This window comes from Zonotrichia leucophrys, chromosome 3, assembly GCF_028769735.1.
Source record: "Zonotrichia leucophrys gambelii isolate GWCS_2022_RI chromosome 3, RI_Zleu_2.0, whole genome shotgun sequence".
Lineage (NCBI taxonomy): Eukaryota > Metazoa > Chordata > Aves > Passeriformes > Passerellidae > Zonotrichia > Zonotrichia leucophrys.
Window position 1 is genome coordinate 97127968 of NC_088172.1, and position 25752 is coordinate 97153719.

Consider the following 25752-nt stretch of genomic DNA (forward strand, 5'->3'; position numbering starts at 1 on the left):
TGAATGCGTTGTTTTAGGTGCAGAATTCCTAATATATGCTGGTGTGGAGGTTCCAATGCTGACAGTAGAATTTCTGTCTTGGAAGTAGTCAATCTCCTCCCATAGGCAGGCAGTGTTCCTTCTTTTCCTGGCTGTTACTCACTTGCATATTTCAATTTGATTCACTCACCTGCCATTCTGCTCTTCTCTTCCCAGAGGTAGCTGCTCAGATTTAGTCACTTTTAAAGTGCTTGTCCAGCTGTGAGCTTCCTGTTTCACTGTCACTTGCTCTCCACTGAAACAGATATTATTAGCTTAGGACCAGCATTTGCTATCTCTGCACAATTTATCCTTCCACCTCAGAGTGGCAGCCTGAGATTTGTTGGTTTCCTACACTTAAATAGACAAACTCCATTTCCCATGATTCTTATTTAATTGTTTCTCTTCTCTGAATTAACAGGTGAGATTTTAACCCTATTCCTGTGCCACTCAGCTTCTTCATTTCACTGCACAAAGGAAAAAAGTCTGTATATCGATGTAAAGAAAATAATTTCTTAATTCCCACTGCACTCAGGATTTCCTGACTATACTCTTAAAGAAGTTATACTGGATTATTTTAGATACTTTCTAGCACATAGTCTCACTCTTGGAAGTTGCTGCCCATAAGGCTCTGTTAAAGGAGAGGCACAGGGCTCAGCTCTAGATATTCTCAGAGTTTGCATCAAGGACAAACACAAGGGAAAAATCTTGTCAGAATGAAGTCAGATTCCCCCTTGCCCCCTACCATTTTTGGTGGCCCAGGTTGGTCCATTCCAATAATCACAAGGTAGTTTCTGCCATGCTGGCAGTGATTTAAGTACAAATGTTTCTCCTGACTTAGCAGCCCTAGCAATTGGATCTTCTCTGGTGTATTGTCAACTCAGCGGCTGTGGAAATTGTGACAGTAATTTTTTTTTCATGCTCATGTGTCTTTGTTTTCTGCCTTATGAAATCATTTATAAAGAACAAATAAAGTGGACAAATGTTTTAAGAAAACATTATTGGGAAATTTCCAAACACACAAAACAGAAAACCCAGCTTCCCACTGAAAATAACTTCTTTTTTTTTGCAAACACTTGATAATACATATTCACCATGCTTTCAAAAGAGAATGGTGATGCAAAGCAAAAAAAATCCCAGGACTCCCTTATAAATAATGTAGTTTCCACCTCAAAAATTCTTCCTTCTTGTTGTGTCAGCATTACTTTAATTAGAGCACTGGAGCTCCTAAGGAAGCACAGATAATTGCAGGACCATGTTTCATGCACATTCCCAGCCATCAGAGGTCAGTACAAGTTCATTCATCCAAGCAGCTTTCAGGTCCTTTATTCCTCCAGTTTTGCATAGCAGGTTTTTGCTAATCACACAAATGACCCTTCACATCTCTAACACCTTACTGGGTAGGAAGGTTCTTGGGAACAGAAGATGATGAACACAAAATATATGCTTAGGTATATGTCTGGGCTCCATGCAGTGTCCCAGGAAAAGCACCACTTCATGTTTGATCTGGTTTTGGATTTGTTTGTTTGTTCTGGTTTTGGATGTCCAACTCAGCAGTTGAACCAAGACTGGAATGGGTGGAATAGCTACACCCAGTGCTCTTCCAGGTTTTGGTTAATTCTTGTGCCTCACTGAGCTCTGTTTGACATTAATCCTGCTGGTTATGAAGCTTAAGGTGCTAAGAGGGGCCCCAGGACAGCTGCAGCAAAGAGCCTACACCTTGCCATGTATTATTTCAGTGGCTCATTGGAGTCCAGTACTAATGGATCACAGTGAAGTGCACTTGGAAAAAATATCTAAATAGTCTTCAGCTAAAGAACATAAACGTTCAAAGGCCACATTCTGTGGATTTATAAGTGATTTTAAAATATATTTATTTTAAATTTAAAAAAAAAATGCCCATGCTATGAACTGCTAAAAATTTGAAAGCTCCAAGGTGAAAAAAGATTGAAGAAGTTTTGAATTTATTTTCCCAACCTAGTGCTTATTTCTGTATTCTTCTGCATCTGTTGCACTGAAAGATTTTCCCTAAGGGAATGTGTATAAACTTTTATTTGACTATAGAGGCAGAGAGTGAAAGCAAGCAGTGAATTTGGTGGTTTAAGTCCCTGGTGCAGAAAGGAGCTGAGAATATGTTATGAATCTGGCAGAGAATGAATTTGAACTTCTGTCTCTTACTATGAAAACGGTCTATCAATTATGGAATCTTTGCCCTCTAGAGACAAATGGAAAAGGTAAAAAAGAAAAAAAAAAGGCAACTAGAGTGGGCTTAAGTGTTTGGGAAAAACTTGCTAAACAATTTTGGGTTTGACCCAAAAGAAATATTGAAGCATAGGAAAAAATTTATGAAATATGATTATTCATTCCCTGGACAGCAGAAATAATAATGTGAACTGCTTCTTATCTGTAACTAAGGTCTGAAAAAAAATTCAAGTGTAGAAGGTCAGTTGAAAATTAAAAATGCAGTTCATTAACTTGATTTTATTGGAACACTGAAACTTGGTCTCAGAGGATAATAAAAATTGCAAAATGGTGCACAGCCAGAATTACCAATGCTTCAGGTTCAACATGGGTCTCACTATATTGATTGTTTATTTTGAAGCCTAGCTCCCACAGCTATTTATCATCTCAGCTTTCATTAAGATATCATGAATTTATCTTTGTGCCTGTAGAGGACCATTATGAACTAGAAAAAGCACTGAACTAAAGTCAGTTTAAAAGAAAAAAAAAGTACTACTAAAAATAACGAAAAGTCATTAAAAAAAAAAAAAAAGACACTACTCTCACAAAGTTCCATTGCTTCAGGAGCTGGATCTACAGGAAAAAACATTAGATCCTGTTAGACTATTGATAAAACTGTGCCAGTTGTAATGCTGAGTACGGGAAGAGAATTTTCTCCCAGTATCTAGCTCAAATGTGAGTCCAGTAAATACATGTTAAGAGAACAAGCTTTGAACTGACTAGAAAGCCTTCACAGCCCTGCTGAATCATGTATGCTGTGAGGTCAGAAGAGAGACTTAGCATGGCAGTATCCTGACTTTTGTTGCACATTAGCTCTGTTAATCCAAAAGTCTTTGCTTTTTGCTGGTGTTCATTCAGTCATAATTACCTGTCTCATACCTTTAGGAGATTGCAAAATAACTTGTATTTTACTGACAGTGATGCTGAATAACAAAGGTACAACATGAGGTCTTAGGAAGGTCATGGCAACCCTGGAAAGAAAATCCCTTAGAATTCAAACTGTAACCACATTTAATAATCATGATCTGAGGAATGTCATTAGAAGGGTCAGGAATTTTGGTGTAATTTATAAACAATTATTTTCAGCCTTAACTTTACATTGTAAACAGTTATATTGATTTGATTGGAAGTGTCAAAAGTATGTATGGAACTGTAGGAAGGCAAAGATGTCTGCAGGAAAAGCCTTGGTGTGTGGAGTGACTAGTTTGTTAAAAAGATTTAAGTTAAAGGTGGCCTGTGTTATCAAAAGGTCATGATAGTGAGCAGTGGTTTGAATTCTTGTGAAGTCCACCAACAGTTCTGATTAGGCTTATGTGGGAAGGAGCAAATGTGTGGATGGCTTTCTTCCTGTTCTATAGTATATGAAATCTGGGATTTATCTTTAATTACTTCCTGAAGTTAATTAAAGTATGTCCCTAAGCATCATGTGTAAAGTGGGTTTGGTCTGAAACTTCTTGTGCTTGGTGTCAGGGTTGATATCTAAGTTTCTTATCAAGTTCAGTAAGATAGTGAATTAAATAGTAAGAATATAAACAAATATAATCTAGGCCTAGATAGACCCAGGTATAAATCTTTATCTGGACAGAGTGCCTGAAGTCAGCAAAGCCCTGTAGAGGCACATGTGTCTTCTTAAGGAGAAGGCCATGACTCACTGCAAGAGTGATAAGAGAATTTTTTGGTTTCCTCTCTAGATTTTGTTTTTATACAGAACTAATGATTTTGTGTGTGTGTTTGTTCGTTTGTCTTAAACATCAAAATCTGGTCCTGGATAATTTTGAACATGTTAAAAAGGTGTTACATTTCCCACTGTTGAGCAATTCTAGTTACATCAGGGAATTTTCCTGAGAAATGCTTTAGTCAAACTGAGATCACTGATAGAGCCCCAGGCTTTGGTCTAGAAGAGTGCTACACTGTCTGAGTAAAACTGTCCTAATCTTGAATTTAATTATTTTAATCTTGAATCTAATGATTGTCAGTGTCTCCTGGCCTCAGAAATTGAGTGATAAAGATGTAATTAATTGTCACACTGCTTTAAAAGGCTAAAAACAGTATCATAATTCTGAAATTCTTCCATGACAATGAGTGGCACATCCTGTAGGCACACATTGATGTCACCTGCTCCCAGGGCTGTAGAAACTGGTCCCCATGAACAAAAGCTCCTGCCAGATCTGTTCCACCACTGCCTTACACAAAGAGAGCAGTCCGAGGGCCATGGCTCAGCTGTCTGCATCACCAGGACCAGAAATCTTATGAGCTAACCTGGCTGCTAGGACTGGCAAAGGTTGCAGTTTGTAGCATGGCAGATGCTGTGGGAAGGAAGGGAGGAGTAAGGGCTTTTCCCTGGCATTTCTTTCACAGAAGTACAATAGTAAACCTTGATCTGGAGAATTTCTCCTGGCAGTTCTCAAACCCTGCTCTATTCCTTCCCTCTATACACCTGTTTTCAATGACAACAGTCTGTTATTCTTCCCCCACCCTGCTGGGGGTGATGCTGGTCCATCCTGCGCAGATTAGCAGGTGTACCACAGCCAGGCCCCATGGTGAAGGGGATGAGCTGAAGCTCTGAACCATCAACCAGGAGAAGACCTTGCAGCAGCTCTGCTTTTGCCATGGTGAGTGCATGGCACTCTGGAGAGGCTGGGGTGGGGGATCCAGCCAGGTCTCCCATGGTTGTGGCACAGTCCAAGGGGCTGAGGTGGTACCAGGAATACATCTATCCCATGGATGAACATAAGCAGGGAACCAGTTCAGGCAGTGGAAACCCTAGCAGAGCCTTTAGTGCTGAGTATTTAATTTTTGCCTATCTCAGTCATGAGTCATGAGTCACCTCTGTTCCATTTTTAGCAGATAAAAAGAGAAGGAAACCTTATGCAAAGAAATTGTAATGATGCAGTAACTGCATGACATCAGCTGCTGTTTGCACAGCAGGTGAGGAGAGGAGCTACTCCAGGTAAGAGACAGTTTCAGATGTCTGTTAGCCACAGTGAGAGTGCAGGAGCTGGAGGACATGCACTGCTCTCAGAGCACGCTGCAGCTGATCACTTGATGGCTTGAAAGTTTAGCAGCATTGAAAAAGCAGCTCAGGACCTCTATCCTGTGTGGAAAAGATTGCTTTGAGAGCCACTGCAAGCAATAGGCTGCTAAATGTGGCTGTGATGGTTGCAACAGTTCCCTCCCCAGCTCAAGGATGAAGGGCTGGATAGTGGAATGACACCTATCTGAAAGTACTCTAAAGCTCAACTTGCCCAGCTCTTCTCCAATGATATGAAATATGCTTTTTTTGAATAGGGATTTGTTTCATAAGAGAACTGTAGAGACTGGAAAATGGTAACATTTGTTTCCAATTCTTTACTGAGCTCTGACAAGCTTACTGTGCATAATATTAAAATTAGAGATTACATGGAATATAAAATCAAACAAATATCACAGGAAAGAAACCTTAGTTTTCTAATGTCTTGGCAGGAGATTTAAAAGACTCCAATAAACTTGAGAGAGTTTAATGAAAATCTTTTGTGACTGAAGCTGTGTTGAATAGGACCTGCTGCTCTGGGAAACCTTCAATTGATTTTATTTCCTGTTATATTTACCAGCTTTGGACTGAACTCTTGGAGTTGTAGCTCCTGAAACATGGCAGTGTTTCTGGAATACCAGACTGTGCTCCTAAAGCCTCTGTAACAAATGTAGGGTGAAGTAAGGAATAACATTTAATCTTGTTGTTAAAATGATAAATAGAAATATAAGTCTTAAACCAGCTTCAAAAAACACCTTTCTCAGAACTCATGGATTTTAAAAACTCTTGAGATAATTTTGGACAATTACCCTTCCTGTATTTGGCAACAATTTCTAGAATGAATTTCTCAACTCTCATTCCCCCTTTTAGTCTCCCCTCTGACACTTGGTGCCTCTTCAGAGCTCCATTGACTTCAGTGAGGCATGAAATTGAGAAAGAACTGCAGTGAAGTCTGCTTAAAACAGATTTGCAACTGTTTATGCCAAGCCATAGGAAGACCAAACTCTGAATAGTCAAAAGAAAATCTCCACAAGTGAAAATAGAGAAAAATTGATCTGAAAAAGCTTTTGAAAGTTTGAATGTTTATAGTTAAGTAGGTAAAGTGAACAGCATTTTGGTTTCTTCCATCTGTTTGACAGTGTAGGGTAAAAATATCTAATGTCAACTGTAATAAAGTATCATGAGGCAACTGAACAAAAAATATAAAGTTTTTATAAGGCAGCACAGCTACCACCCCTTTACCATAACTGGCAAATACAGGTTTTGGAGTTTTGTTTGGGTCTTTTTCTCTCTCAACCCTGTACTTCCCTAAGAGACAGGATGAACAAAACTGAAATGGTGAATAACAGAACTGTAGGCAGTGACAAGAGGAAATAAATCTCCAGAGAGCCCATGTATGGAGTCACATTTAACACCAAAATCTAATTCTGTGGCAAGTCTGGAAATGATTTGTTCACTGGCAGTGGGGAAGGCAAATAATCTACTGTATCATGTCAATAAGTTTAGTAATGCTAATAAAAAGGTTTTGAAGCATAACTACTACTTGCATTGGGTAGGGCTATTGACCTCACTGGGTCTAATTCAGTGAAGTGCTTCAGTGAATGAGTAAGAATTGCAAAACAGAGCCACTTGTTAGATTAAAAAACGGGTATTTTGCAATGCTACTCTTTTTTTTTTTCCCAACTGAGTAGCATTACGAGTTCTCATCTGGGCCTGCATAAATCTCAGGCTTCTGGAAGCACTGAAAAATTACATTGCAAGAACAATAAGCAATAACTTTTAACTTTTGTGTGAAATCACTTCATAATTTCCTTTTCAGAGACTGACATTTCATCATTAAACATAGGTTAAAGCTATGTCTGTTTTGTTCAGTTTTATTACTTATAGTAATAAGAAGAAGAATGAGATTTGTCCACCTGGTTAAATATTAGTTGTCTTAATGTTCCAGATGTTTGTGGTGGAGAATGCCTTGTCTGAATCAATGTGGTGATGACACAGAGCTGCCCCTGCTCCATTCATCATGTCCAGTGGAAACAATGACAATACCATGCTGGTTCTCAGCAAATGACAGAGCTCTGCAAATTAATCAGCCTGACTGGCAGAGGTCTTGGAAAAGTAAACTGAAATCTGCCTTGCATGGCTCTAGAGGTTACGTGGCTATGGATCACATTGCTGCTGAAAGAAGTCAGTAAAGAAATGTCCCATGAAAGAGATTTTGCCTCTACCTAGTGCTTGTAAAGTGCTTTTTTAGCCTTTGGCTTGGCTGAGTTGTTCTATTGGCATCAGTGGGTCTAGCTATCTAAGCTTTTTTATTTAAGGTGTAAGAATTGCAGGTTCAACTTTATGAGAAATTTCCACATAAGAGTGTAGTAATGGCATCAGCCTTGTAATTGCCAGAAGATAGAGCAGAAGGCACACCGGGCTCTCTTGCACTTGCTGCTGGATTTTTGCAGCAGGCTCTTAGTTGCTTTATGGTTATTTTTTTTTCTTGGTGTGATTTTTGAATTTGTGTTGGTTTTATCTGATTATGACATTCTAGTCAGATTTATTTTATTTTTGTATCAGAAGATAAGGACAGAATTGTATCAATTGTGCAATTTATGAAGCCTTAATCCTTGAAAGGAGATAAAGGTCACAAGTTCTACAACTGTCCTCAGGTTAAGTACAAATTCCTAACCAGATCTGTGTATCATATATCAATCAGACACTTGTATCAGACAGAAAATCCCACAATTTCCTGCTGCTAGGAGTACTCAAAGCCTGTTGACACCCAGATACAGTCAGAAAACTGGTTCTGGTAATATTGCCTAAGAACCAGGCTGACAGCATCTTTAAATGCTTAAGGTTTTCAAGCATTGTCTTGTCATCTTACTGTGCCCCATGAAGAACAAGGAGGTGCAGAGGTGTCAGAAGCAGCTGTGCCAGCCCCAGGGCTCTGCAGGGGCTGTGTGGACCTGCAGACACAGAGGAGCCCTGCCTGTTGTGCCATGCCCTGCCCTGTTGCAACACTGGTTGCATGTGTCCACCTGTGCCATGGCTTTGAGTTGCTCTAGATTATTCTCTGACCAATATCAAACCATTTTGTGTATCCTTCAAGCTGTGCAAGGGCAGTTGAAAGGATCTTTCAGCATCAGTTTTATTTCCAGGTGTAGTGGCTTATCCCTACTCAATCCCATGTATGTATTGCTAGATAGGGTGTAAAGAAAAAAAACACAGCTGGGGGTTCTTCCATGTAAGGATTTAGGGAATTTAGTCTATAGCTGGTGCTGATGAAATGTGGATGACTCAAAAAACACCCTGGGGGTGACTGACCAGCTGATGGCTGGTACTTGCTCTTGCTTTGTTGTTGTGATGTCTCCCCATTTGTTCATGAAGTCTTCTACACATCCAAGGCAGGAATTGCCTCCAACATCCATGTGTCCACATTTGTCAAATGTAAGTATAAGTCATCAATGGTACACAGAATTTAAGAGATGGATTTCTGTTTTAAGGAAAATTATTGTGAGAACAAAAAAGTTGGTTTTTACTCTGTACCCCATTACCATCATACTCTGCTGCCAATTTAAACACTCCTAGAATCTTGGATTTTAACAGAGAAATAGATTTGGATTCCCAGTTTCTTCAGCTCTTGTTTGACATGGGTATTTGTCCACTGAAAACAAGCATAAACCTGGTGTCTTTGTTAAAACCCTTATTGTTTCATGTAGTATGTAAATGGGAATCTGTCATGACCTGAAATTATCAAGGTCCTGCCATTAGATTGCAAGACCATTTCACAACACTGCTGTAAGTAACTGTACTCTGGAATGAGCAGGAATCCTATGAATTCCTCCCAGTTTATGACATTACAGCTTTTTGGGATGCGCTCTCATGCTTTCTTCCAACTTTTTTTTTTTAATTGGTAGGTAATGCGGTACTGCTATTATAAATGGGGACACTGTGAATCCAGTATTGTTATTTTAAATGGGGACACTGTGACCACTACAATGACATTGCATGTCTGACTGGGCCAGAATCTAATAGAATGTTTTGTCCCCATTTCTTGAGTGGACCAGCAGAGTTCAGCCTTTTAACCTGTCCTATGTAACAAGAGAATTTTTACTAGAAAAGTGATTTTCTTCAAACACTGAGAGACTACTTAGAGCCCTACCCCTCTCTGTTCTCTCTGCTCTGTTGCTAAACCTTGGCTAATTAAACTGCATATATTTTACCTCACTTTTGCACCATACTCCTCAGCAATTTGTCTCAGAGCATTTAAAAAGGACTTAAACACTTTTCTTCTCATTTCAATGTGAGTTAGCAAAAATGCAGTGGTGTTACCAGGATGATGACAAAGCAAGGAATAAAACCCAGAACCTGGGGATTCATAACCTAGAACCTGGAGATTCATTGGTGGTTTTCCTACAGATAGTAATTGTAATCACATCTTGGAAACTTCACTAGCATTTTTGTAGAACATGGTGTGTGGTCTGCTGGTAATCTTAGAAATTCAACATCTTCTTGTCGAAGTATGAAGAATGACCAGCACCCAAGCCACTAAAGAGAAGTGCACGTACAATCTTAGTAGGATTGGTGTCCCCTGCAGTTAAATACACACAATTCTTGTACAGCACAGCAGATGATTTCCTTCCATTTCCCAGAACAATACAAATAGGATATCGCTGGTGGTGCTTTTGGTGTTGCAAAGCAGACAACTACTGAGTCCTTCCTCCAGTGTCCAGCACAGATCCTCATACATTTGAGTAATAGATTTAGATGCAGGTAACAGGTAACATGACAGATATGTGTATAGAAGTCTGAGTAATAGATGAGATGGCTTTGAGTAAGATAGAGTTCTGAAGGGCACAATGATTTCTGGTTGTTATTTTTTTCTGGCTTGATTTGGGTTTTTTGTTTGGTTGGTTTTTTGGCTTTTTTTCCTGCTTATTTTTTTGTTTGGTTTGGGGGTTTGCAGGGTTGTTTATTTGTTTGTTTGTTTGTTTGTTTTGGGGGAGCTTGGGCAGGTTTCATGGGGGCTGTTGTTGTTGTTGGGGGTTTTTTTGTTTGGTTGGGTTTTTTTCTGTTTATAGATAATTTTTGTGTATTTGTTCATCCCTTCTATAACTCTTTTCCTCTGAATAGGATCAGGGTAGGAATTTTAGTCGGCCTCTAGTGGTATCTGTTTTGTGAGCCCTGGCTTTTAGGTCATGGTTAACAGATATCCAAATGGGCAGCTCTTCTCTGAGTTTATTTTTTTAATTGCTTATTTAAATGAGGTATTTTTTAAAGTTATATTTGTTTGTTATCTTAAATAATATAGGCATTGAAAACTAAAATTACCATAACATATTTAACTTGCTATTTTATTCATCCTGGTAATTTCATGGGTCTTGAAACATAACAAGTCTAGACCTAGAGCCTTTGCATTATCTGAACTGTTGTTTTAACTGGAGATTCCACTTCCCTCATGAACTTAATTGGGGAGGAAAAAAGACACGTATGATATGTTAATTTTATTGCTTTGTGCCTTGAAAAGTGCAGAGCCTGTTGGGAAGAGCAGCTGGCAGAGGTGCTGGCTGGGACAGGGGAAGCTGCTAAGGGGAGCAGCCCTACTCTGGTGAGTGTCCTTATCTATATCACACCAGGAGGAAGATGATCAGTGACTGACCAAGCAGATGGCATGTTTTACAGGAGTTTGGTTTGCTGTGACAATCAAGGACACAAATCCCAAATGAAGAAAGCTCCTGGATGGGAGAGGGTTGCCAAGTGCAGAGAGAATTCCTTGCATTACCTTGTTCCATTTGTCAGCAGCCCACGGAGGATAGGTGTGCAGGAGATGTTACCAACCATTTTTCCTGCAGGCTTATCCTCTCCTCAGTCTCCTTTTTTCTTTGCAAATATGAACTCTTAGCCACTTAAGATCAACATCCCATTTTGCCACTATATTTGACATTATTACATTCACAATTCATTTCTCAGTGAGCTATACTTACAGATGCCTTAAGGAGACCTAAGCAAAACTGATTATACAGAAATGAGATATCTTCTTGCCTAGGAAAAGCACCAAAAAGATAAAACTTAAAAAAATCTGATTTCTAATGGTGAATCTAGTAAAACTGTGAGTCAAAAAACTTTTGGTGTTTTACTGCTTTTGTGTCATTTTAATCAGCTAAGGGGTATTTTCTTCCCCCAAAATACTACAGTCTTATTAATTTAAGTTTAGATCACTCTTAAACAAGACCCAGAAGTTTTCTAGTACATTGATGATACCTCACTTTGCAAATACTTCAAAGAAGAAAATGTATTTTAGCAACTTAATATGTGTGTAAGATAAGTTTTCAAAACCAACACAGTGTATTTCCCTGTGTATTTTCACAGTGGTTTGTTTAACATTTCATCTCCTGCATTTCATGTACTCAAATTCTAGGCTGCTCTTTCTGTATATAACTTACATTTCATTGCCAGGATGCCATAGCAATTTTTTCTAACTAAAGAACTTCAAGTATTTTTATTCTCCCAGCCTTTCCTTCAAACTGTTTTTCAAAATTGATATCATAATACAGCTTTCCTTTAATCTATCTCCACACTAATTTGAATTATTTTGGGAGGAAGAGATTCTATTAAATGCTACCAGAGAGGTTTCTACATTTACTTTTTGTCACTAAAATCTGAAGTACAAGAATTTGAGTCAGCAAAGACTGTATATGCATTTTTACAATTAAAACCCTTTTTTCATAAAAGAAGGGATGTATGTTAGTTGTCCTAGTAGTTTCACATGTGATTAAAGCCTGACTTGTTTTAAAACCAAATTAATCAGCTTTATAAAAATCCACTTCCCATTCATTGTAACAGCATGCCATTTATCCTACTACTGCCAAACTGAGTTTAAAGGGACAGTTCACTCTAGTGAATACTTGGGCACGTTCTGTAGAATCTATCTCTAGATAAATTTTCATTTTATTACTAAAATGCTTTCCATTTCTTTGCAGGTATAATGCTGTGTCTATCATGCTACTTATATAAGAAGAGATTAAAAGAAATTTTTGAAGCGTTTCTTTGCTTTACTCAGGGAAATACTACTGGTTTTCAGCTAAAATACTCTTAAGATGAACCATGTAATTGTACAGATTACACTGTTAAAATTTTCAAAACATTTTGGCAGTTTCTATGGCGTGACCTCGCGCTATACCGCGTGTAATTCGGAGAAAAGAAACAAAGTTTCTCCCTTGGAGGTATTTAAGAGGTAATATATCTTTAAGTGTCTCCGCCTCTGAATCCTCCCACTTCTTGATAGCTGCCGCAGCCTTGTTGACTCACGGGAGCCGCGTTCATGCAAGAGCCAGCAAGGAGCAGTAATTTCCAGAGATTTTAACAGCACACCTCCTGCCATGTATTTCACATTCTAGCTTGCTGGGGCTGAAGCTGTGTGAAAGAAAGTTTTATGTTTTGAAGAGATTGCAAAAGATAGTTCCTCCTCTCATCCTGGAAAATCCTGACAGACCAGTTGGATACCTTTCAGGCCTTAACCAAGAACTTTATCTTCTCATCCCACTGTCTTTTTTACAGTAGAAAGACCCGAGACACCCTTAAGAACTGAGAATCTGACTAATTTAAACAGATGGCTAATCCCAGTGCTGTGTGCAATGGACATCTACATCATCACAATCATCAGAAACAGAATAACCTCTTAAAAAGTGGAATATCTAAGAAAAATGGAATCACTAAAGGAATGAAGGTAAGGTTTAATTGTTTACCCTAATTGCCTCAATATTGAAAACAAATAAGTAGTTGCAACATTACTTATTAAGCTATTTTTATGACCATCTTAGTGTCCATTGAACAGCTTGTACGGATTAGGCTTGTGTGTGAATTTGTAATCTTGAGACCTTATGCTGCTTTTGTCTCTCCTAAACTGAAGAGAGAGTTGGGAGTGCTCATGCAAATGCTGTTGATCCCATGGACTGACTTTGTGTCTAGTTCATATCAAACACAACAAACACAAGTAGTAACTTCCTTCTGAAGCTTAACTGGTGGTGGACTTGACTTTGCAATGTATCAATCACTAGTGTAAAGCTGTTTTGTCAGCTTCAAATGTGTGTAGAGTAATTTTTAAAGTGGGATTTGTTGCTGTACAAATATAACAACAGATGTACGTAGGCAGGCAAAGCTACTTTTTCATGATGTTTACATTTATGCAGGGATGGCATAGCTGATCCCAACACTTTGCTGATGCCTTCTATCCAGCCTTGGACTGCTTAAAATCCAAGCCAGTTTACTTTCTGTTTTCTTAGGCTGTTCTCTTTGAAGCAGCACTTCTCACATACATGACTGTTTGTAGAACTGTTGGCCTGTAACATCCTGAAGAACGAACAAATCTAAAAGTATACTTTTACAAAAAGAGCCCAAATCTTAAAGGCTGTCTCTCTGTGATACCTGTTCTGACTGGGAGCTTGCTGTCTGTCTTGGAATGTCCTAATTCTGGATCTTGATGTGATCATTAGGAGAAAGTCTTGCAGTGACTGTAAGAGGGCTGGCTTTACAGCACGGTGTGGTAGTGACAGGGGGGATGGAGAAGGGTGCTTGTGGAGCCTGTGCACTCACCTAACCATCCCTGCTAGGTTAGGAAGCTTTGGACAAGGACTGTGGTGAGGGCTCTGCTGTTTTACAAATAAACTGCTATCTTTTATCTTTCTCTAAATGGGGCTCTCACACGCCTTAGCACTCTAATGAGGGCACGCCCAGTGTCATGCTTAATGGTTGTCTGGCTTTAGGTGTCTCCCCTGGTATGAGTATTTCCCAATCACTGGCTTGTGTTGGATGAGGAAAGCAAAAAATCTTGCACAATGATTGAAAAAAGCCTTTCTTGGATTCGCTTCCAGAAACCTAATTCAGTATCCTCTTGTACATTATATACCCCTCCTTGTCATTTTGTACATTAGCTATTTGCCTCAATGAAGTTCTAAGTTTTTGCTTTCCACTTGGGACAGATTTCAAGGACTAAGTTTTGTCATTAAGTTACTGCTAACCTGCTGCAAATAAGTAATTTTGAAATCCCAGAAGGGCATTAATTAGGATTTCCTCCTTAATAAAAAAGAGAAGTAAACAGGCAGAGAAGTAATGACTAATATTACTGAGCATGAGCAAAAAAAAAAGGAAATAAATGTTGGTCTGAAAGGGGTGGCAAAGAAATGAAGGAACTTAGGTGCACGTACAAGATTAGTGAAGCCTTACAAGCACCACATGGTCGGAGGAGAAAGTTTTTTACCCTGCTGTGTGACATCTGACAGTAGCACTGAGCCACTTGTAAATGCCATCCATGGCTGAGGGAAGTGGTGAGGAAGTGAAGGCTTAGAAAGTACAGGAGGCTTATCAAAGGCAGATTTGGCAAGTCTGGGTTGAGCCCTGTGCTCACAATGACATACTATTTCCCCTTTCTTCCTGCTCCAAACACAGAAAGAAGGAAACAATAACATACAGGAGTCCTGAATGAACCAGGAATCTCACTCCTGGCAGGAATCTCCCCATTCCTGTCTGGTCTGTTTCCCCGCCCCAGCTGCCTCACCCTGTTCAGTGCTTATGCTTGATGCTATTTTACAGGAGCAGATTCTGTTCCTTCCTCCCTGTGTGTTTAGGAGCCTCACTGCTGGAGGTGTGTACTCACACTGGCCACTCCTCGCTGGGGTGTGCTTCCCACTTTGCAAGCTGGGATCTGAGAGACAGGGAATATGGCAGCTTGGTGCACAAGGAGGCCTCCACAAGGCTTCCAGGTTTCTCTTAATTCCAGTCATTCTTCCTTCTTCCTCTTTTGCTTTTCAGCCACCTTGTCCCCATTTCCCCTAACACTCTGACACACACATTTATGTATTTTACTACCCATGCAGTAAATTAATTGACCGTTAAACACTTCATATAGCAGAAATATAGTGCTGGTATATTCAGGGGATGTGACTGGTGATTCTAGACTTGTGATAGTTCCAAAACTTTTGGGCTTAGTTACAGCTGTGCTACTTTGGAAGGAGGGGATGAGGGAGAGATGCTGTGGTTTGAGAGAAACAACTATTGCAGGGACTGGAGTGAGTGAATGGCACAGTGAAGGCTTCTAGGCCTATGCAATTGTCTGACTGGAACATCAGGCTTTGCAGCAATCAGCTCTATAAACCCTTTTTTTTCCAAGAGAGCCCCCAGGAAGCACTGGCTTCAGGAAATGCTGGCTTTGGAAACACTGTTTGTGAAAACACTTGCTCAGGAACAATGTGTTTTGCATCTTAATGATGTAAGAACATTTTGTGTGTCTGTGCGTGCTTAATAGAAATAGAGAAACAATTCTGATACCACAAACCCCCCTGGGTTTCTAAAGAAAGGATTTTGTTTAATGGGTTGGGAAAGGTAATTAGGGATGATCAAATGTGGGGGAGCAGGGAGGCTCTGTTTGCTGCTAGCAATCTGTGGCACGCCAAGGACAGAGAGGAGGTAGCTGAGTGATAAAGAAGCAGTGAAGCATCCTACCAGAAAAGAAGCTGTTGCTTTTGGGGAAGTGCTGGAGTGCTTTGGGGTGGGACTGCTTGTTCAGACAGCTTCTGTGATTGTTTTAAGTCAGGTTCACTCAATTCTAGCTGATAGCACAGACTCTCCATGTACTAATGGACATCAGGCTTAACCATGTCCCCACAGCCATGCTGTATCCTGGTATTCTTTGGAAGCTGGGCTGTAGTAAGACCTAAACTTTGGGAGGTGGGTTGTGGACCATGTCTTCTACTTTGTTTGTGCTTTTAACAGAGGCACATGCTTCATGTTCTTCCAGAATCCATAGTCTGGGCTTGCCTTTGCCCAAAGCACAGTTCAGTACATAACCTGTTTATTTATGTAACTGTATAGGCCAGGAGAAGGTATTTTCCTAGTGATGTTTTCTTTGCTGTTATATTGCTGTTGATTGGGTATCAATAATAGGGGAAATTGTATTTTTAAGATAAATATGTTTGTCCAGTGGAAACTTTTTTCCCTTATAAAACACATGTAACAGTTCCATTTCTTCAATAGATTATTTCCTTGGATGCTTTAGCCTCCAAGACATTATAAAGCTATTTGTAAACTCATTTTTTTTATGTTCTGCACTGAGAATGGCAGGGCTTGGAAGAAATGTGTAGTCAGCAAGACTATGGGCTTTTCCAAGGATTTCAAGCTCCTGTGTGAAAGCAAAAAAGAACCCAGGATGAGATCCAACACAGTAACATCTGTCCCATTTATCTGATGGCCCAAAAATGTGATAGTCTCCAACAATTGGAAGGTTCAAAATTCAGAAATTGTTTAAGTTCTGTCCTGTTACATCTGAATCTCCTCCTAGCTGTTCTACTTAGCTACTTGGTTCAATATTTCAGCATCTAGTCTCAGTCCTTTCCATGCTCTTGGCACCCTAGTTTCTTTCCTCTCTTTTCTGCTTTCCAATGTCATTTATTGCCCAATGACCATCTTAAAGAAAACATTGATTGTTTAGAAAGAGAGTCATGAAAGGAATATGCCATGCAACTGTTCTCATGGCAGTAAGTTTCTTTTATGTTGTAAAGGCCTCCTGTGATCTCTTTGCTTTCTCTTCACAAATGTGGGCAGCACTTCAAGTGTTTTTGCAAACCTGGTGTAAGTAGGGCATTTGAGATGCATACTCAATGTAAATGTTAAAGAGTCTGGTAGGAACAGAAATAAACTAATTCCCACAATCAGAGTCAAGCAATAAGGGTTATTATTAATAAGGGAAGAGCAAGGAGAGATCATTAAGGCTGATCAGGCCTTTCCAGCAGTTTGCAGCTTCAGTTGTGCAGCCGTAATGATCTACCAACATAATGGGATTTTTTTCTGAAATATCTTCATATTTTGATATTGGTTTGGGTAAAAACAAATTGAAAGGGAAATTCATTGAGTCCACCCTGTTTCACTTGGAGCAGGTCAGCTTTTCGGGCATTTTTTATTGTGCATGTGTTTGTGGAAAGTGCAACTGCAATTTTCCCTCAGGAAAATGTTGAGATTTGGTTTTTAGTCAAATTCTCTGCCAAATACTGTACCTGTTGCTTCAGCTGCACTACAGATATGATCTCCTCATCCTCAGCTCCTGCCTCCTTTTCTCCTTGGTTTCAAGCCTGAGAAATGTGTTGCTCTGCACCTGCCCTCTCAGATGATAATCACAGGTCTCGGATCCACGCCCTTGTTTCTGTCATCTGCCCTGCTATGTGATGAGCTCAATGCATTGGAAGCAGGAAACACTGGGGATGTCTTTCTGCAGCCGAGGTGTCACCACTGTGTGGGCACATGTAACAGTCTCTGACTCTTGTAGCAATGCTTTGAGCGTGTTGCATGAGACTTTACATGCAAGGCTGAGATTTTTCACATAGCTCAATATATAAGGTTGGTCTGAAGTTATTACCCTCTTAACACCTGGAAACCTCTAAATGCAGGTAATTAAATTTTGGAAGGTAAAGGCTTTACAGAAATAGCAGATAGTAATTTACTTTGGCTTGAAAGATTCAGCATGTTGGTTCTTTAAGGTCAGCCTCCTCTTAGCACAGTAACAGCTCATCCTTCTACTCATGAAAGCAATAAATATGTTGGGAGACTGGCTTAGCTACACACAACTAACTCATGGCTGAGCTCCAGTGCAAAAATAAGCAGTATACAAGAGATAGAAACAAGAATGGCCTTTGAAAGAGAAATTTTGAAACATTCTGGGGGCACCTTTGGTAAGCCAAAGATCTTCCGGAGTCAACATTTGCAAGGAATATCAAGGGAAGCAAGAACAGATCTCACTGCTACATTAGTAGTAGATGAATGAAAAAGGAAAATGTGTCCCATGAACAAATGGGGTGGATGACTTAGTGACCACAGATGCAGGTAAGATGTACTCTGTGCTTTCTTTGACTCACTTTTCACAACCAAAGTCATCCAAGCCTCTGTGTTGTCAAACTACCAGCAGTGAAAGAAGGTTGATTCAAGGATCTCTTGAGAAATGGCAACCCATACAAGGGCGTGGGATCAGGAGGGAAGTATTCATGTGTGGTAGGTGATATCACAGGGATCTCACACACTATCAGCTTTGGAAGCTCCCAGGTGTCAAAGATCCCTGATAACTTAGGAGAAATGTCCCACCTGTCTTCAAAAGGCAGGTCATTTCTAGCAGAGGTTGCTTCTGGGAGCATAGAGATTTGGAACAGCAAGCATAGATGTACCAGAGCTAAATAGTGTTTGACTGACTATCTTCTATGCTGAGGTGACTAGATATTATTATGAGAGGCAAGTAATAGATGTCACCTACCTTGACACTGGCCCCACCACCCTCATGTGCTGCTTGGGGCATTACAGTCTCGATGGGCAGACTGCTGTGTGGGTAATAACTGGCTGGATCATCAGGCTCAGAGTGGTGGTTAATGGTTTATACTTGGCCTGCAGGCTGGAGGGGTTTCACATGTGTGGAGAGGGAGGGGGAATCAAGACACGGGTAACAGCAATGGGACATATGGAGCCTTTCAGGGCTCAGCTGGGCAAAACCCTGAGCACCCTGCTGGGAATTTGATGTTGACCTGCCTTTTAAATATGCAGATGAAACAGAGGCCATCCAGTCACAGTGAGTTTGTGACCTTTCAGTGCAAGGAGGCAGCACTTCTGTGGTGAGTCAGCAGTAGTGATCCAAAAATGGATGGAATTGATGCAGATCCTCAGTCAGGCTTCAATGAATATTTGTGCTCAATAGAGGTAACTGGTAATAGAAAGCCATGGTGTGGCTACTGCTATTCCCTGCCTGATAACATCCCTTCAGTATGAGAATTCATTACCTTTGCAAGCTTTATGCAGCAGTCTGGCTTTCAGAAATGAGAAAGGTGAAATGCATCTTCTACCTGCGATGTCAGTGAGGGATGTGGCTGGATGTGTTCCATTACAGAAGCAAGTCCATGAATAATAATGAGCTGAATGATAAGATAATGATTGCTTAGGGCCTGTTTGGGTCTTTGTGTGCGCTGCCATATACAGGACCCAGGGATGACCACAGAACACTGATTGAAATGAAAACAGTAAATTCATTTCCATTACCTTGTCAAACTAGGGATCCCCAAAGCAGCACCTGGGCAGACCCACATGGGCAGGGACACCAGAGAACTCAGTTCTTGCTCAGTCCTTGCTACAGGATCTCTGAACCTGCTGTTTTCACCTGTATTTCAGGGGCTGTCACAGGTGTAGATTACCTCCCTGCTGTGATCTTTCCCACAGCAGGGAAGGAATCTCAAGCATATTTGATTGAGTGCCTGTAAGTCTAACTCAGGCCTCTTATTGAAACACAGACATTGAACTTAGCCAACACACAAAGCTGAGCAACTATTGGTATGTGTGTTTTTCTACACCTCCACTGCAGATCGCTTCAGCATGTTTATAATTCTCCTCAACAATCTTCTGTTATGTTCCCACAGTTTCTATAAAATCTGACCAGATTTCACCAGAAAAATGTTTAGTAACATGCTGCCTCTCGCACAGCTTGCTCTTTGCATGTGTGCAGTGGTGTTTCAAATCCTGGTTTATAGGGTACAAGACAACCATAAAGATCCTAATTCATCATGATATGCAGGTCTGTTTGTTCTGCCAATAGACGCATGAACTCTCTCGTGGAATTTTGTTTTTTTACTTTCCTTTTAAAGAAAAGTGATTTTTGTTGTGGCTAGGACTGTGGTATTAACCAGCAAAGCAGGAAATTAAATTTCCCTACAATGACCAGTGGCTCAGCCAGAGAATTTCTGCCATTCCTGGCAGCTAATTTTTCCACAGAAAATACTTTGAGAAAGCAACCTAGCCAGGAATTTTGCGAGGCTATTGTCTGAGAGTTGTCATTGTGGGATGCATATGGAATTATGGGATGGAATATGGAAGAAAAACACCAGTTAAGGAGAAGAGCAGGCAGCAGGACCAGCAGTGTTTTGTGCCAGATTGAAGAGGTACTGAATTCAGATTGATGACCAGAACATTCTGTGAGATACCTTTAGTATAAAACTGTGAGGTGAACAGCTGAATTTCCAGGGTAGATGCCATCTATAAACACCCCTGTCTTCAGAACAAAGTAATATTTAACCCATCTTGGCCAGGTGTCTTTCTCCCACCTGAGGTATTTTGAATTTCTAGAACATCCAGTGTAGATGTAACATAGTAATGCCTTATCTGTTCTACTGATCATCTCAGGGGTTTTTTGGAAGTTATTCAGCTGTATTCTTGCCTTCATTCCTTTGATCAAGCACAGGCATGTACTCTGTCATTTCCCTCTCTTCCAAAAAATTTGGTCTTCTCCATCAGCCTACCAAGACATGAGGGTTTATCCACTTAAAACAGAAATATAGAAAGACAAATTTGAGGTGCAGAGCTGAGACTTGTAGCCATTTCAGCTGCCATGATGCTGCACTCTGCTTCCTCCAGGAATTTCCATTTGAGTTTCTACTTCCCTGTTGCTGCTGCTGATTCATACAGCCTAAAGAGTTGCCACACATCTCTCTATGTGACTCACATGTAGCTAGCTGAGACTTCAGCCTGGCTAATCTCTGTCAGCTTACACTGGTATCACAGCAGCCAATTTGTATGTTCTTGAGCTTCCCGGGCCTGTTCAGCAGGAGAATGCCTCAATCTATCTTAGAATTTCCATTTCCTGCCCATTTGTTGTGTTTCCACAAAAATTTGATTGTCTTCCGAAAGGAACACTTCTTCCCCTGTCATCACCAGGCTGCATTTCCTGCAGGTAAAGGTAAGCTGCAGCCAGGTTCTCATGCACACTGTTGTGGGGCAGATCTGTAAAGAACAGCCCCACTGCTGCCTGGAGAGGGCAGGACCCAGATGGTTCCACCCAGTTCCAGCAGCCATGTGTCAGTGACTAGTGATTTACATGAGACCTGGGAGGTCAGGAAATACAACCTGAGAAATAAATTTAGGACCACCTGTGGTTGTCACGTTGTACCTCATTGTCAGCTATTCCCTGAAAAAATCCCAGCCCTGTGATCAGATCAAATGTATTTCCTGCTGACCAACCTCAAAACTTTGGGTGCTGCACAGATCCCAACACCAAACTACAAAACAATTCAAATTGAACAAGATTTTTTTGAAGGCATTTCATAGTCCAAGAAAGCATTTGAAAAGTCATGTTTCCTCTGCTTTTTGAGATCATATTCATGCAAGTTTCTGAGTTTGAGCTTTGAACTTCCAGCAATCTCTTGACATCAGTCATGCTCAGAGGGAATGTTTTACTTTGTCTCTGGCACAAAATGTGTGTCTGCAAGTCTCTTGAAGACATCTCTTTTTTATAAAAGGGTCTTTATAAATTGCTCCCCTGTGCAATATTTTCCTCACATCACTGTTATATAAACAGCTTCTCTGTTTGCATATGTGGGTGGTAAAAGTGTCTGGGAGGTTCTAGCAGATAGAAGGGTGTGTTAATCTTGAAGGGGGGAATCTTCTTGGCTTTTGATTGTTCTATTTTGAACAGAAATGAAACAAAACTCTTCATCAAAATGCTTTGATGCAATCTCCACCCTTTTCCTCTCTTCTAATCACAATCATCCACCCCTGTGGGCCTTATCCTTGGTTTCTTTCCATATGCTTTAGGTTACAAAAAACTCTTGGGGAAATAAGCCTTTAAGTATTGGATTGGTGCATCTGTGGGTAAATAAGTAGTAAGGGGTGTTCCAAAGCAGATTCTCATTTCTCTCTGTGTAAAACCCAATTTTATCCCAAATAAGAAATTACTTTATCAAATGATCTGGGAAGAATCCCATGTGGCCAAGACTTGTCTGTTGTTACTTTTTGGCTCTCAATACATATTTTAACAATGTCTTTTCAGGTTGAAGTCAGAACCTTTGCTTCTTAAATTTCTTACCCATAACCAAGCAGGAAGTACAGATTCCAAAACAAAAAATATGTGTTTGCCAAAATCTACAACTTTTAAAGAAAAAAGTTGGTATTTTTGTTTTTCATTCTGAGATAAGTATGATGTTGATACATGCCAAGTCTAATTGCTTTTTCTTAAAATCTGTTTTCAAGTGTTGGAAAATGTACCAATTCCATAATTTGTGTCTATTTTCAGATGTATACTAATGGTGTGCATAGTGTTAAATGTGGGATATGCTATGAGCACTAGCAAGTTAGCAAAATAATTATGAGGCTGTGTCCAGAGACGGGAAACTTGTGCTTTGGGAATGGAGATGCAACTTTAATAAAATCTGGTTTCACCTTGGGCTGAACCTATTGTCCATGAAGAGGTGTAATTTATTACCTCCCTGAAGAGGAATTAATTGACCTCCTTGCATCTCTTACTCACCAGTGAAAGGTAAAGAAATAAAATTGTGCACACTGTGACTGTCTTGAGCCAAAGATACTCATGATCAAGAAGGGTTTCAGGCAGGCTGTCCTTTTTCCACGTCTATCATAAGGATGGGGAGCTGAACAGACTGGCCCCCTGGTGCTCTAGCAGAGGATTTGTTGTTACAGCAGCAGTTTTCAGTATAAAGTAATGTCTGCAAGATCATTCCACCTCCTTGATGTACAATGCACATGTTCCAAAGCACTCAAGATCACCTGTCCCTTTCCAACAAAATGTTCTCTGCACTTCATTGGCATTGTGGCTCTTAATAAATTTCTGTTGAGGTGAGAGAAATCTTTTCCTTTTATTGTCTTCCTCATTATGATTTGGTAAAGAAATCACAGTAGGTTTTGTAGCAGAGATACATATCTGGAGCTTATGCAAGAATTAAAGTGAACATACACTCTAGTAGTAATAGTAGGACAGTATAGCATGACATATCAAAAATGGAGCGCTCTTGGCTTCCATCTCATCCCCAATGCAAAGTATCCATTCATTTATACTTTTGAAAATCTTGTATTAATTCCTTATGCTTCCAACGCAGCGTAATTAAATCAAGCAAGTCAGAAGGTAAAAATTAGCTTTACCTAATAACAGGTAGAAAATATTTTAAATTTGCAGAGATAAGGGGTAACATTAGGAGGTTTTTATATCTGTGATTCAGTATAACCAAAGACCTTTACAATTCTTGCATGTGGGCTGAGAATCACATGGATTTATTTAAGTAAATTGAAGAATGATTTCAATCTGTGTTTTTGGGATCATTATCAGAGACTTGGGCTTTTTTTACTGTTTCAATGTATGCCTGCTGAGAACCAGTGTTATAAACTTGTGATTTTGTTATAAAGATGTTAACATCTATAGGAAACAAAATTTCAATCAATGGCAAGTTATGCAAATTCTTTAAACCTCAGATAGGCATATCTGGTCCTATTCCCCACTGAACACTTTGTGGGTGTCTGAAATGTATGTGATCAGGGAGAGGAGTGTTATATGAGAGGAAAAACCCTACCTATATGGTTTGAGGTTTCAACAGGGCAGCATTATAAAATCTTGGCTGGTTTCCTAAAGAAACAAAATTTATATAGTGATGCTATCTGTCTGTCAACTCCTTAGCAGCTTGTGAACTCATGACCCATTTTCATATCATCCACTCTTTGCTTTGAGCAGGCTTTTGGACACATGAGAAAGGCCCAGCACCTTCCTTTTCTGAAATAAATAGAAGCTGCAGTTTGAACTCATTTCTCCAGTGACCTGGGCAGTCTGCAGCAGGAAGGAGATTTGACCTATGCTCCAAATAAGAAAGAAGCTTCTGTCAGAGTGTTCCTTTATTTTACAGGAAAGCCAACATGAGACACACATAAAAACCCCCAGAATTTATTATTCCCAGAGCTCACACTGCTCTGTTTACTTCTGCTCCAACTCATTTCTGCATGGTATGTATCTTACCATTGCATTTCTCAGGAATTCCTTGAGTCCATAAACTTTATGACATAGACTCTTTATTTTGTTCTCTGCTTGTGAAATACTTGGTACACAAGGGATCAGTGTCTATTAAGGGTACCTTTATTCACAGGGATTTTTGTCCAAGGGTGCCACTTTTTCAAATATCAGTGATTTGTCATCAGTATTGTGTAAAGCAGTTGCCTGTCTCATGTTCTAGCTGATGCTACTAAGTGAGAATGAAGTGTTTTGGTGTCATTTCTCATGGGACATTTCTGTTCTACCAGTCTATCTAAGAGATGAAACTTGAGTTCATGTTAAACATTATTGTTTTTCCATAATTCACTTCTAATCCAGTCAGGCATCAGTTCTTCATCTTTAGAGAAGTTTGATCCAAATCCAAAAGGGATCAGACATGGAACTTTGCAGTTCCAAACCCATCATTGTTGTCTGCCTGGTGTTTCTCCTGTTCACAAGGGCTGTGTGATTTCAGTTCACCTCCTGTTGCTCCAGTCTCTCACCTGCTCGGCAGCACCATCCTCACTGGAGCTGTGTTTCAGGACACCAGTTTAAAGACAGAAATGCAAACCTCTCACTCGGTGACAGGTAATTTGTGTGAGCTCAGGCTGGAGGTTGATGGACAGGCATTTTGGAGGTCTTTGAGTACCTCAAGTTTGAAATTAACATGACCATGATGAGAATATTTTATTTTTCAGGGCTACACACAGAATTACTTCATAGTGCAGAAAGACTTTTAGCCTTTAACCAGATATTCAAGAAGGCTTGCACCTTTAAAATATAGCTTAAAGAGACTGACAGAAGATAGTTCTCAAACTATCTTCACTTTTTTTTATTGAGTGATTTTTTGCTGGAGAAGCTAATCAAAACATCTCTGCACTTTGACACTTCTCAATAAGTAACCACCATGGTTGACTGACAATAATTTGTTCTCAGACTCCACTGTTTGCAGCTTATTCCTATATTTCTTTTCTCTAGCCCTGGACATCTTCCTGATTTATGGCTACATTTCAAGGCTACATTTAATCACTACTGCACAGTATGTGGCATGCTTAGCTGTGCTACATCCCCACTTAGATGCATGGCCAAAAAAAAAAAAAAAGACATTTTCCACGGGAAAATGTGGAAGGAAATTGCAGGGTTTGCAATGCAATATTTCAGAAGAGGTAACAGAGATGGGCATCAATCATCTGTAACAAATTATGTTTGCCAACTGGACCTTGTTGGAATAAGAAACAGCTTTATCTGTGAGATTATGGTGATAAAAATATTTACCAAGTCTGATGATAAATCTTCTGACACCATTTCCTGAAACTTGTGGTAGAGGCAAATAAACCAGTGTTACTTTCTATGCTATTGGATAAAGGAATATTTTTCTTAACTTGAAGCATGTGCTGGAATCTTGTTTCTTTATTAGCTTCATTTAGCCATGGTTAAAACAAGCTGACACACCTGTGCTTTATTTATTCACATTTGCAAAATTGAATAGGAGTTTGTGATTTTGGAGTGTTTTTTCAGTTGATATTGTTCAACATGTAAGGTTTAGCAGAGCTCATCAACAACAGTGTTTTTACAGTTGAGTAGGTAAAAGCAATAGCAGTGCATTGAAACACTCTGAGTTTTGAAAAGAGAATTCATTTAGGTGGAGGAGATGGGAGGAATAAAAAAGTGCATGCGT

The 25752-nt window shown here is 39.8% G+C and overlaps 1 protein-coding gene across 4 annotated transcripts in view; it reads left to right on the top strand.

Annotated features, from left to right (window-relative positions):
• SPTLC3 (serine palmitoyltransferase long chain base subunit 3) overlaps positions 1 to 25752 on the top strand; it is a 113943-nt gene that overhangs the window by 20049 nt on the left and 68142 nt on the right. Inside the window, exons 2-3 of one of the 4 annotated variants that reach the window (XM_064707069.1) lie at positions 12411 to 12491; positions 12815 to 12983. In XM_064707069.1, coding sequence (XP_064563139.1) covers positions 12867 to 12983 — 117 coding nt within the window. In that variant the 5' untranslated portion in view covers positions 12411 to 12491; positions 12815 to 12866. Of the gene's footprint in view, positions 1 to 12410; positions 12492 to 12594; positions 12984 to 25752 lie in introns of those variants that run through there. The other 3 variants (XM_064707070.1, XM_064707072.1, XM_064707068.1) reach the window with 3 other exon arrangements.